At 39.2% G+C, this 14,173-nt stretch overlaps 1 protein-coding gene across 1 annotated transcript in view; it reads left to right on the top strand.

Moving 5' to 3' along the window:
- The window catches only part of tdrd9 (tudor domain containing 9), a 108,542-nt gene extending 94,543 nt beyond the window's left edge, over nt 1-13,999 (top strand). The window contains exons 20-35 of the mRNA XM_061968875.2: nt 2,193-2,309; nt 2,380-2,487; nt 4,648-4,748; nt 4,828-4,998; nt 5,116-5,227; nt 5,324-5,539; nt 6,673-6,762; nt 6,844-7,101; nt 9,821-9,988; nt 10,902-10,972; nt 11,042-11,151; nt 11,386-11,482; nt 11,563-11,701; nt 12,655-12,773; nt 12,846-12,918; nt 13,021-13,999. Coding sequence (XP_061824859.2) covers nt 2,193-2,309; nt 2,380-2,487; nt 4,648-4,748; nt 4,828-4,998; nt 5,116-5,227; nt 5,324-5,539; nt 6,673-6,762; nt 6,844-7,101; nt 9,821-9,988; nt 10,902-10,972; nt 11,042-11,151; nt 11,386-11,482; nt 11,563-11,701; nt 12,655-12,773; nt 12,846-12,918; nt 13,021-13,116 — 2,046 coding nt within the window. The 3' untranslated portion in view covers nt 13,117-13,999. The remainder of the gene's footprint in view (nt 1-2,192; nt 2,310-2,379; nt 2,488-4,647; nt 4,749-4,827; nt 4,999-5,115; nt 5,228-5,323; nt 5,540-6,672; nt 6,763-6,843; nt 7,102-9,820; nt 9,989-10,901; nt 10,973-11,041; nt 11,152-11,385; nt 11,483-11,562; nt 11,702-12,654; nt 12,774-12,845; nt 12,919-13,020) is intronic.
- The last annotated feature ends 174 nt before the right edge of the window (nt 14,000-14,173 follow it).

Raw genomic sequence — 14,173 nt, 5'->3', positions numbered from 1 at the left:
TCTCTAGTAACAACAGTCCTTGATTAATATAAATAAATTAACATTAATAATACATGACAGTAGAATAAGCACACGTATGACTGAGGAGTCATAGTGTAACTTTGTGTGGTGTTTGAGTTGTCCGACTTTTTGTGTGGCCATAAACGCACCAGTGGCTTGATCGTGTTGGTGACAGATGACAAGTTGGTTTTGGCCTGGTTTGTACGACAGAAAATGACTAGTTTTTCGGGATAGAAGTTTTTTACTCATGTTTTTGGTGTGGTTATGGCCGAATGTAAACAATTTTGCTCAATACAGTGATCGATATAATTCCTGTCCTCAAAGCATCTCGATAGACGTTACAATAATTGAACGGTGTTCAATTGAACGGTGTTCAATTGAACGGTGTTGATGAACACCGTTAGGGCCGCTTGTTGTCACTGTCACTCAGAGTTGCATTGCAAAATTACGCAGAATAAATGTGTTTATTTTGTTTAGAATTCAGATGGGATTTGATTTGGTGCGCGGCATATATTTGCTGTGCGCAGAGGACGCTTGAGCAGTGCGCAATTGCGCAGACGCGCACCTTAGAGGGAACGTTGGTTACAAGTATGCTAGCTGTTCCCTTGTTACTATGCTAATTATTTATACATTTTAGCTTAAGTTATATATTTACAAATGAAAAACATTGATTTTACTTTGTACCCTCTTGAATTGCCACATCTTCTAACTCTACAAACATTTAGCATTTCAAGATTTGTACATTTTATTACAGCTTCTGCACTTCACCTTTTAAACCATTTATAATGTTTGAACTATTTTATCCTTCAAAGCATTTCTACATTTTATCTGCATTTCAGTTCAATGTCAGCTCAACATTCAAACCATTTCTATATTCATCCAACATTCCACAAGCATTACAGTTAATCTACAGCGCTTCTAAATTCAAACCATATTAAGTTATTTGTACATTTATTCTACAAATCCCAAAACCAGTGAAGTTGGCACGTTGTGTAATTCGTAAATAAAAACAGAATACAATGATTTGCAAATCCTTTTCAACTCCTATTCAATTGAATAGAACGATATTTAATGTTCGAACTGAGAAACACGTTTTTTTTTGCAAATCATTAACTTAGAATATAATGGTAGCAACACATTGCAAATAAGTTGGCACAGGTGCATTTCTACCACAGTGTGACATGGTCTTTCCTTTGAACAAAACTCAGTAAACGTTCGGGAACTGAGGAGACCAATTTTCGAAGCTTTTCAGGTGGAATTCTTTCCCATTCTTGCTTGATGTACAGCTTAAGTTGTTCAACAGTCTGGAGTTTCCGTTGTGGTATTTTAGGCTTTATATTGCGCCACACATTGTCAATGGGAGATCTGGACTACAGGCAGGCCAGTCTAGTACCCACACTCTTTTACTATGAAGCCACGCTCTTGTAACACGTGGCTTGGCATTGTCTTACTGAAATAAGCAAAGGCGTCCATAATAACGTTTCTTGGATGGCAACATATGTTTCTCCAAAACCTGTATGTACCTTTCAGCATTAATGGTGCCTTCACAAATGTGTAAGTTCCCCATGCCTTGGGCACTAATACACTCCCAAACATCACAGATGCTGGCTTTCGAATTTTGCGCCTCCAGCAATCCGGATGGTTCTTTTCCTCTTTGTTCCGGAGGAACGATGTCCACAGTTTCCAAAAACAATTTGAAATGTGGACTCTTCAGACCACAGAACACTTTTCCACTTTGCATCAGTCCATCTTAGATGAGCTCGGGCCCAGCGAAGCCGGCGGCGTTTCTCGGTGTTGTTGATAAATGGCTTTCGCTTTGCATAGTAGAGTTTTGACTTGCACTTACAGATGTAGAGACCAACTGTAGTTACTGACAGTGGTTTTCTGAATTGTTCCTGAGCCCATGTGGTGATATCCTTTACACACTGATGTCGGCTTTTAATGCAGTACCAATTCAATGTTGGTTTTCGGCCTTGCAGTGATTTCTCCAGATTCTCTGAACCTTTTGATGATATTACGGACCGTAGATGGTGAAATCCCTAAGTTCTTTGCAATAGCTCCCCCCAGCACACTTCCAAGAGGGGCCGTCCCACTATTTGAGAAGAACTGGGTCAAATCAACTTGTCCATTGTTACTTATGAATTCAATATATTGCCTCACCTCTCCCCCGCTAAAACGTATTTCCTATCCAGGTTGCAGAGATGTATGAAGATCTGAAAAAACGTGTGCAACAGTTTAACATGTGTGTGACGGACAACACCCAGCTCTCTGACTACACTAGCATACACGAACAGAAGTTCATCCTTCAGGTTATTACTGAACTTACTTAATGTCTGATGTCAGGGCTGTTAAGGCATATTTACCTCTTTTATACTCAAGGTTGTTATTGCTGGTGCCTACTACCCAAACTACTTTGTCCAGAGGGAAATCGATGAAGACTTGGCTTCCAGAGAGTTGAGTGGTTTGAACCACAGAACAACTGTGATGGTAAGTTTACTCTGACGTGTAAAAGGGGCTGCTATCAACCTTTTACATGGATGCAGAGCGTGCTAACCTTCCATTGTGTTGTAAGATATATAGCCCGTCTTCTTCCAATTTTCAGCACAAAATAATAAACTATTTCCGTCCTTAGCAAACCTACACGCATTAGCTTTGTATGTGGTCAGGATGGTAGCGATTTAGCAAAGTTTAGATGTTAATGTCAGCTATAATTGAATGTATATCCATAACACAACTACACATCTGCAAATTGTTAGTTGCTTCTCTTGGACTACTCTTGTATATTTGAACGCACTCCCTGCGTGTACGTGTGAGTGACAAGCCTAAACGTTATACAAACTCCTCGTACCGACGATCAGGATATTGTAATTTAGTAATTGTAAAATATAGACGTATATGTTCTGTTAAACCATCTGTGGTAACATAGGCTAGCCGGTGGTGGTGTTATCTTTTGGTTTAAAAAAATTTAACTGTTAGTAAGTTGCAAATGTCCCCTTAAAAACCATCCAGGCAAGCATACTTTTGAAGTTATCAGAAGATTAATCGGTGCCTGTAGATTAACCATAGTATTCATCATCATCATCATCATTTCTTTTTATTCCTTTCATGAAAATGCATGTATACAAGCCATATACAGTTGACACTTTCATTGTTTTTTTGTTTCTTATACATTTCCATGATCAGAAAGGAGCAGATGGAAGAATACTATTCTTATATTTATCTGCCCCCTTTTTAACACAAATTATTTTAGATGACTTTATCACTGTTCCCTCCTCCAACACCGCAACTCCAACATACTTTGAAATTTCGTTTAAGCATATTCTAAATGACATGTTCAATCAAAATAAAAAAAACCGTTTGATATAATTCCAGTTGTCTCTTTTTGTAACTCTTTTTAAATTCAAAGATATTCTTGCAACTTTTTATTTCTTTGTCTAGAGAATTCCATGCTTTCACACCAGCAACAGACAAGCACACCCATCCATCCATCCATTTTCTACCGCTTATTCCCTTCGGGGTCGCGAGGGGCACTGGAGCCTATCTCAGATACAATCGATTTGCTTCAAATTTGTTCGCACTCTTGGATGTTTAAAATCATACGGCCTTCTGTGGTTCTCATCTTCAGACGTGAACACAAATAACTTTTGTAAGTCCTTCGGAAGAACTTTATTTCTAGCTTTGAACATCACTAATAGAGTACGCAATTCTATAATGTCTTTTAGTATTAATAATCCTGATCTAATGAAGAGTGGATTTGTGTGGTCTCTATATCCTACTGTAAAAATGATACGAATTGCTCTTTTCTGTGAAAGAAATAAAGGCATTATGTTGCTGTGATATGTATTTCCCCATATTTCTGCACAATAATTGAGCAATATAACATTCTCATTGTATTATACGGGAAACTGTATTTAACCTTGTTCAAAATAAATAAGCTTTTAGATACCTTATTTTTCACATGCAATATATGAGCTTTCCATGTCAACTTTTCATCTAAGATGACCCCAAGAAATCTGATTTCAGACACCTTCTCAATTTTCAAATTGTTTATGGATAAACTAACTTCTGTCTTTCTTTTATTACTGAATACCATAAATGTAGTCTTTTCCAAGTTTAAAGATAATTTATTTACATCAAACCACAATTTTAGTTTAACCATTTCCTCTTCAATATTTTCGGCTAAGATTTTCAAGTCATCTCCTGAACAGTATACATTTGTATCATCTGCTAATAATACGTACTGTAAAATTTTCAAAACCTCACAAATATCATTTATATATAAAATAAAAAGTGTGGGTCCTAAAATAGAACCTTGTGGAATTCCACATTCAATATTCATACATTCTGACCTATGATCATCCATCTCAACATATTGCTGTCGTTGTTGTAAATAGCTGGTTAACCAGTCCAGTGCAACTCCTCTAACTCCATAAGTATATAATTTAGAAATGAGAATTTGATGATCTATAATGTCAAATGCCTTCTTTAAATCAAAAAGTATTGATAAGTTGATAACATTATAGCATCGTAGGTGCAGCTACATTTTAAACTGTAGTGTTAGTTGTGGTGGTGTTGCAGGTTTGGTTGAATCTACTGGAGGAAATGTGTATTGCGTGATTTTAATACCACGTCATATGTTGCAACCAGGTGAGGAATCTCCCTCCGTACAGTTTTCTGTACTACAAACAGCTGCAGTCTCTGTTCCGCCAATGTGGACAAGTCAAAGCCATTTTCTTTGAGAGCTCCAGGTACTGAAATGTGTATTAGGTTTTATATACATTACGTGTACAATCAGTGAAATATGACTATGTATGCTTGGATGCACAGAGCATATGTGGAATTCTACAAGACATCCCAGGATTCTGCAGTGCTCCCTGAGGTGATGCTCGCCCTCATTTTGGCCCAGCAGGGATCTGCCTTGGAATTGTCTGTTTACCCAATGGAACAAATAGAAAAATGTGTAGGCAGCAGACCAGTATCTCACATGAAATATGCACGGTACAGTTCTTCTAGGACATATCCTGTTTTGCCTCTCTGAGTGAATTGATAAACTTGCTGCCTGTCAGGCAGTGATAGAATACACAAATATTAACACTGACCCTCACTTTTGTGCAGGGTAAACGTCGACTTCCAAAGCCAGTCTGTCTTTCCAGTGGGAGTAGTGAGCAGCACCCTTGAGCCAGACAAACTGCCTCCTAACCGCTTGTTTGTGGTCAGCGTTACAGAGGTCTGCTTTTCTCCCTCATCTTAATAGTTTATAAACTCTACATACTCTTCTGTTTGGTCTAGACATAATTGCAAATGCTTTGGTCACTGGGTGCAGGTGGTGGATGTGGGCCATTTCTGGGGCTTCCAGGCAGATGAAGCTAGTTTGGAAAAGCAGCGCCAACTGACAGGAGAGATCAACATGCGCACACTGCATCCTATAACTTTGTCACTCTATCCTAACCTTCTGTGTTTGGCGCCCTACTCTGAGATAAACAACCAGAGCCTCTACTACCGGGCGAAGATCCTGCACATGCGTGGAAACACAGTAGAAGTAACTAATCAACTCTTTTCAATCACATTTTCATACACTTAGGGCCTGATTTATTGAAGGTTTGCATGTACTAAATAGGATACGCAAAGCTGATCTACTACGTATGTGTGCAAAGTCGATTGTGTCAAGTGAGCAGAATATGGCATGCAATCCAATTTGCATCGCTGTCTTCATTAATATGCAGAACAAATGCTGATCATCAAAACATCCACAATTTTGGGAGGAGAAAATGCAAATATAGTTATTACGAGCAGTGTGATTTAACACTGATCACTGTTTTGCGAGCACTATTTTACGTTATAAGCAGGACGTGCTATATGACACCGACGCATGCGGCTGTGAGAGAGGAGGTGCTCATGCTGGAAAGACAGGCGGATGTATACCAAATCCTCTGTTCTATTTGTCTGTTTCAACATATTTGGACTGACAGAACTAAAACATTTTAGACAGTCTATTCAGCAATTTGCTTTTATACTTTTATAGCTGCTGGATGACTAAAGGGGCTGATTAAAATTTAATACAATTGATGCGTTTTGTTGTCATTTAAAACATTTTTAATGTTTGTTTTTCTTTTAATGTAGGAACTGTATTGCTATAATATATCTCCTACATGAAAAGACGTATTTCATTTTGCATTTTCTTGCATTAGAATAATTCTAGATGCACACATGCGCTGACGATGTGAGCCACAGCTTTATGCACAAAATTAAGTGTCAGTGACTGCATATGTTTCTGTTGTCTAGATTGTGATTTAGAAAAGGTGTTACGTATTATAGATGTGTGCTGCTGGTTCAACATATCGCACACAGGTAGGAGCATGATTACATGAATGTGCAGTAAATGATTGTCTCCGTGGTAATATACACGCACAATCCTCATTTGAATAAGGCGGTCTGCTCCACTTTTCAATTGCACACGCACTGTCAGTAGATCACACACAACATTCATAGTAGACGCTGTTTTATTTTTTATACACTGTTTAAAGCATGTTATTTGGGTCTTAGTAAATCAGGCCATTACATTTAGGATTAATAACTGTGATGTACTCAACTCATTCTTTTCCATGTACTGCTTTACCGGGCATGTGTTTATTGACTTAAGGGATTGTACCAGAGTATGTTCCTGCTCTGCAGGTGTTCTTCTTGGACTTTGGCAACACAGCAGCTGTCCCATGCAACACCTTGAGGGAACTACCATCTGACCTCCTGCATCACCCCTTCCAGGTGGCAACAGTTTGACTTATCACATGGCTCCTTCTTCTCGTCCACATAGTGAATAAACCATTATACAAATTCCTTTCTCAGGCTCAGGAGTTCCAAATTACCGAAATGCGTCCATCAGCCGAGTCTGTCATCTTTGGGAACCAGTGGAGCAGCCGTGCTCGTCAACGGTTCATGGCGCTTGTGAAAGACCAGTCAGTCATTGTGTCGCTTTACTCCATTCTCAATGGAATAATGCGTGTACAGCTGCTCATCAGCAGCGAGACGACAAACAAAAGCCTGGCTGATATTTTTGTGGAGGAGGGCCACGCCGTCATTGCTGAAGAGAGCTTTGACTCGAAGGTAACTGTGCGTTTGGTTAACTAGAATTTGCAATTCCGTTAGAAATGTCCAGGATGAGCAGTGTGTGTGGATGGTGGCATGGTTCAAATCAGATGAGAGATGTGGGAAATGCAGTAGATTGTATAATGCCCATTCATTGTCAATAGGGAGAAAATTCCTTGGGAAAGGGAAAACATGTTTTGCGTTCGATATATCGGAAGGGTGATAATAATAATAATAATGGATTAGATTTATACAGCGCTTTTCTGGACTCTCAAAGCGCTTCACAGAGAAGTGAGAACCCATCATTCAATCACACCTGGTGGTGGTAAGCTACTTTCATAGCCACAGCTGCCCTGGGGTAGACTGACTGAAGCGTGGCTGCCAGTTTGCGCCTACGGCCCCTCCGACCACCACCCATCATTCATCATTAATTCACCAGTGTGCGCGGCACTGGGGGCAAGGGTGAAGTGTACTGCCCAAGGACACAACAGCAGCGATTTGGATGTCAAGAGGCAGGGAGCGAACCTGCAACCCTCAGGTTTCTTGCACGGCCGCTCTACCCACTACGCCATACCGCCTCAGTGTGGGTGGATGGTTGAAAGGTCGGAATCGGGTTTAAAAATGGCGCAACATTTTGAGGCCTTAGGGCATATGTGTCAGTCAAGGCCCGCGAGCCAGATCCGGCCCACAAATGATTTATCTATGGCCCCCTGGATGATATTTGATTAGTATTAAAACTGGCCCGCAGACTACAGCCGCCTGTTGCTGTTTTGCACGCATCAATTCTCCATTCTTCACAATGCAACGGTAGCCTGCGAACTCACTGCAGCGCCGCAAGTGGGCCTCAGCTTCATTACTCATCACCATTCAGGGCAGATGTCAACTTTCAGCAACCCCCATTCCCAATAATGGCTAAATGGAAAGTGGACGGTGAGAACAGGCGGTTTCAGGCCAGCCAACATGTTTAATCCGGCCAGCAAGACAAGTTTGCTAAGTATAAAAATGAGCTGCAATTTATTAATGAAAGAAACTGCTGTTCTAAATGTTTCCACTGAATGTCGCTTCAAGTGTAACTCACATCACACATGAGTGTTTAAAGATGATGTGTCAGCTGACTTTAAGCGCCCTCTGGATTGGCCGCTGCTACTCCAATTAGCGCAGGTGCAAGCAATCAGCTGCTCCTGTTGTGGCTGACAGCAGACTAATGCAGTAGTGACGCACAATACCTTCTTTAATTGTAAATTATCCACTCAAAGCATAATATAACAAAACGGTAAAATGCAAAGACTTAAGTCAACTTGACCATCACCTTTGTAGTTAGAGTTCCGGCATCCTGAACGGCATTGTAAAAATGTGTTTCTACATTTGTTTGTCCTATTTTATTATGTGCATAAATGTACCATATTGACATTGGTTAAGTTTGTAGTTATGTTACCTTTAATTCGGCTATTATGGTGTAATTTTTTTGACAATTGTTTTGATTATATTATAATTGTAATATTTAAATGATTATAAATGAATGTATTGTGGCAGTTGTTGATGTCAGCAATGCGGCGGTTTGAGGTAACATTAATTTGCTTTTCCAAACATGTCTTTGATAGTGAACTGCCAACATGTGAATGCTGAACAGGAAGTGCCTAAAGTTAATAGCTTTTTTAAAACACTAAGACAAAGTATAAGTTCTTTGTGTTCTTCATTTTTTTCCTCAGAATTTTCAAATAACTTGGAAGTGTTTTGACAAGAGGATTAGTTGTAATAAGTACATTTTAAGACTGTGCTTGTTCTACTTTCTGCCAAAGTAAAACAAAATAAAAAATGTTTTTGAAGATGTCTTAATTTTTAAATTATTGTGCCACAATTTTATTAGTCTGACCTGCATGGGAATAGATTTTCCTCCATACGGCCCCTGAGCTAAAATTACTTTGACACCCCTGCTTTAGGACATTGTAGTACTATTAATACATCCATTAATTTGAATCATAGATTTTTTGGAAAGTTGGGAATTTCAGGAAAACCGGAAATCTTTGAAAATATTGATAGTAGCACAATTGTCCTAAATGATATGAATGGGTTGGTGTTGGAATTTTTGGAATCGGTTGAAAAATATTGACGTAAGAGTTTGAATGGAGAATGGGTATTTCAGAATTTCGGGAAAACCGGCAAATTGTACGAAAAAACTAAATTAGTATGTTGTCCCAACTAAAAATAATGTTTCGAAGGTAGAACGGTCAATAACGGTTGAAAAATGTGGACTGTGAAAACTTTCCAAGAAGAGGTGAAAATAGGGCCTCGGAATTTTGGGAAACCGTGGAATTCTTTTCAACTTGGAAAATGGTGGTTTGATTTTCCAAGGTGAGTGGAGTGTGTGGATGGTGGAATGGTTCGAATCGGGTGAGAATATGTTTGAAAGTTGGCCCATTAATTTTCAATGGGGAAAATGTCCTGGAAAACCGGGAATTCTTGGTTATCTGTGAAATTTGTTTTTAATTTTTTTGGGGCGCTCACGATGCCAAGTTTTGCCGAACGTTTTTATACTTCAACAGTTCCGATCGGATGCAAACTGGACTGTGGATTAATACATTATTTTTTGGAGTAATTGGGTGAATTGTTCATACTTTATTGTAAATAAAGATGTACTTCATATTGGCTGATCAACTATTTTCCACACTATTAAGCTTAAATATGTGTGCAGATACAGTGTGCATTTTTCACTCTTCATTTTTCTCTCATTCTGCAGCAAAACAACGAGACACTGGTTTCTCTGTACAAAGACATTCAAACAGGAATATATGTCCCCAATGCCATCAGCAGCTCCTGGAAAGATCGCAAGAAAGAAGAGAAGGAGCTCATCGACTGCCTCCTCTCCCACTTTTCAAAAAGCCGCACGCTTTACTCTAGAACAAAGGCAAGTTAAAAAGCTAGCTTGGAGCACATTTTAGCATCCTATACCCTAAATCATACCTACTTAACTAGCGGCCGGAGGGCCAAATCCGTCCCGAGAATGACACCATACCGCCCCTCAGATTCAGTTTAAAACTTGGGAGACAACTATTTTTGCAGTAAATTCCTAAAAAAAAATACTTAGCGTGCTCCTGTTGTATAGAGGAACTTGGACCACAGTAAACACATTGGCAGATCCTTGCATTAATATTTTAAACTTGCTAGCAAACATAGAACTCTGAGGTCCAAACTTATGATTTACATAATTGAGGAATTCCTCTAGGCACCCGTTTAAGTCCTCTCTTTTTTTCATAATTTGATTAATGTAATTAAGTTGTTGCTGCGATTAGTCAGTAGTAATAACTTCTTTAGTCATACTAATAGTGTCTCAAGGTTCCCTTTTAGATCCTCTCTTTTTCATCGTTTGGGCTATTGAGTTATAAGACTCCTATTTTTGCAGAAGGTCCTTAAAAACAGCAGTGCCTTTCTGTAACTCTGACAAAATAGGCCAAAATCAGGACGCCATTTCTCTGTAATATGCAAAATTAGACTAAAAGGGAAGAAAGAAGTCCGGCCCCCAGGTCCTTAACTTTCTGGAAATGTGGCCCCCAAAATAATTAGGTTGAATATCCCTGCCCTAAATCACCCAATTAAAAAGGAGTTATAAACCAAAAATGCAATATATTCAAAAGGCTTAATGGTAGGATTTTTGCCCTGGCTGTTGCCCTGTTTTCCAGGAGATAAAGCTGTTTCAATTCACTTACCGTAAGTCGTTTGTTTTGGGCACACCCATAAGTAGAAGAATGACATGAGGCTTTAATTGACTGCCACCAAAACATGTGTTAATACATGAGGTATTTTAATTCCTTACATTACAGGTTCGTCTGCATGGACCGAACAGTCCTCATAAAATGTTGTTTCACAGCTTGAACGCCACCATATACTGCAAGTAAGTCACAACACGCAAACACACAAGGGTTGTCATTGCCTCAGCTAATCAGGTGTGTCTTTATCCAAGGATGGTGTGCATTGATGGAAGCAGCGTCAATGCCATGGCTCTGAATGAAAACCCTCACTACAAGCACCAGAGAATGATGGTATCTGGGACAGTGTCTGTCAGTGCTTCAGGTGCCAGATGAATTCACACATGCCTAAATTCACAGTTGTCTTTTTCCTATAACATCAATACCAGACCAAATCATATAAATAGAATGCTTAATACTGTAATAGAAATAGTCTAACTTACATAAGATGAGGTGGGCAGAAAGGTAAACTTAATGCCAATATATACTGTATGTTAGCTTTTACAGGCTTTCTATACCCTCTAGTGGTCAAATATGACACTACAATATTGGGTTGTAGGTAACCATATTCTCCTGAGGGACACCACCCTCATGCCAGACATTCCTGGACTGCCTGCCATTGTTACCATGCTCTTCACCCCCATCATGGAGTTGCGGTTCGTTTCACATCGACATAACCGTGACAAATGAAATATGCTCATGTCAGGTTCTTTTTCATATTTGTTTTTATGTCTAGCACTAATGAAGAGAAGACTTGCTACACTGGAGCACTCTGTGGTTTGGGCTGGAACAGTCAAACCCAAGAAGGCCTTCCACCTGAACATGACATTGAAATGGCCTTTGATGTAAAGTTTGACGTGGAAGACATCACTGAGGTAATTTTTATGCACATACACTCTACCCACACGTAATTATTATGGTACAGGTACTGTAGTGCTTGGTTTACAAAGGAGTTACGATCCTAGTCCTATTCAAGTCAAATTTTAGTGTAAGTGGGAACCAAACTAACATTTTTAAAAGAACACATGATTTTAAAAGACTAGGCAGTAATACATATTGGCTATGCTCTAGTGTACATTTTGCTCCACAGTCACTTTTTTAACCCGTTCAATTCTGGAGGCATTCCCAGATTGCAAATGAAATGACTGCTCTTCTTCTCCAAAAGTTTCATAATTTTTGTATACTGTTCAAATATATTTTTGAAGTCATTATTGCTATTTTTTCCAGACACGGTAAAAAAATAAGCTTCATAAACCTCCCACCCAAAAACATAGTTTGACAATAAAAAAAATCATAATTCCACTCAACAGAACAGCAACAATGCAAAAATATCACCTATTTTACAAATCATTTTGTTAATGAATACATCTTCGCGACGGGCGCATGCACGTCTGTGCGGGTGTAAAAGAAGCTCAATAGTAGTACGCTGGTCTTTCACACGGCGATGTGGGTTCGAACCCTGTTCAGAGCAGTATGAGAAACAACGCAGCCGAAAGAGAGAATACAATTGGTAGACAAAGTTGAGCTGTTTGTGATTGACAGCTATATGAACACCAATTATTGCATCTTGCCATTTTGCCATCATTTTGCTTGGGGGCCCCTGATTGGTTGGGGTTGAAATCACTTTTTGCACGTGTGCGACAGATTTTTTTTTTTTTTAAATTTTTAAGTCAAGTAAAATTGTCGCACCGTACAGCGATACTCTTATAGTACATGTTACTGTAAGACTTGTATCTGGCCTTTACACAATGATACATTAGTTTGCCTTTCGGAATCTTTTAAAATTTTGCAGCTCTTTGACTACTTTGTGACATGGGTTCATCTTCAGATAAATGCTCTGCGAGTAGCTATCAACCATCTAGCGTGTGAAGGGCCCAGTGGCACCCTGCATCTGGGTTCTGACAGGATTGGCCAACTGCAAGAGGACTGTCGGGAGCGCCTCAAGAGGTCCCACTCTCACACTTGCACACATCAGTCAGAAACATACAAAAATGTGCATTTCATATCTGCGTTGTATAGCTTGTTCACTAAATCTCCTCCGAGGGAAGCTGTCACTCCAGTGTACTATGACAAAGCAGGAAAATGGAACCAGGTATGGTGTTCTTTAATGCTTTTGCATTCCAATGTGTATTTTCAAATTGTTAATTAGGCATTTGATATGCTGCATCTTTTTCTGTGTGCTCTGGTTCTACAGGTTGATCCTTCCCTCAAGGTGGACATCACTGAGGTCAGAGCTGGGAACACAAGAGGAGGTTTTTTACAGCTGCATCCTGTCATTCTTCTCAACTGAAAAGTTTACCTGTGTGAATTTGGACACCCTTATTATTGCAAATAATTAAATTACTGCCATTCGTTTCTGTTACGTTTGTGCTGTCAAAATTTCCGTTTGTGCTGTTAGGGTTTTTAAGTTATTCTAAACTACATTTTCTGACCAGTGACATCATCCAGCTCATCCAACTTGTCAAAAAGTCAAAGTTGTTATGTTAACGGTTTATTGTTTATAACCTGCCCCCCCACCTTGTCAAAATCTCCCCAAACTTGTCCCATTTGTTTGTGCTACACTTGTGCTGCAAAATTGTCTAGCAAATCTACCAAACCTTATAGATAACAACATAAAACCTGAAATAGACCAAATCATTTCGCAGCACACACGTTTGGGGAGATTTTGACAAGGTGGGGTGGCTGGTTGTTAATAACATCAAAAAACTATAACAGACAAAAACGTTTTGCAGCACAAACACAGCATAGCACAAAAGTTTAGGGAGATTTTGATGTTTTTATAAAAACGAAAGGGAAAAGGTGGGCGCGGGGGGGGCCCTAGATGACGTCACTCGTCAGAAAATGTATTTTAGAATAACCTAAAAACCGTAAAGGCACAAACAAAACAATTATTGCCACATACAAATGGCAGTGTTATTTTAATATTTGCAAAGCATTGGGGCTGTTTACCATTTTCATTTCACGTGTTTGTCAGAAGTGTTACTTTACTGAATCAGTGTGACTTGAAATTCAGTGGTACAGAAAATTCCGTTACTTTATTTTTAGCATGTACAGATATGTATGGGTGATCTTTATACAGATACTTCTATATTTTGTTAGATATTGGATTATATTTGTTATTGGCATTCATTCTGTTACTGTTATTCAGCAGTGGGTCAATAAACATCTGGTTGCAACAGAATCGGCTTCCGAGTCACTCACAACACGCACACATTTACAGTACTACAAAGTGGTGTGTCTGTACTGTTGTCTTTCTTTTCAGAACTCCCAAGTTTCAAAAAACTATTTATTTACTGTGTCCTGTCAACCTGTGTAGTCTTTGATTGTTGTCACTCACGCGGTCGGGT

This window comes from Nerophis lumbriciformis, linkage group LG08 (genome assembly GCF_033978685.3).
Source record: "Nerophis lumbriciformis linkage group LG08, RoL_Nlum_v2.1, whole genome shotgun sequence".
Classification (NCBI taxonomy): Eukaryota; Metazoa; Chordata; class Actinopteri; order Syngnathiformes; family Syngnathidae; genus Nerophis; species Nerophis lumbriciformis.
The sequence above is the reverse complement of the archived record's forward strand: the minus strand, read 5'-3'. Positions and strand labels throughout refer to the sequence as shown.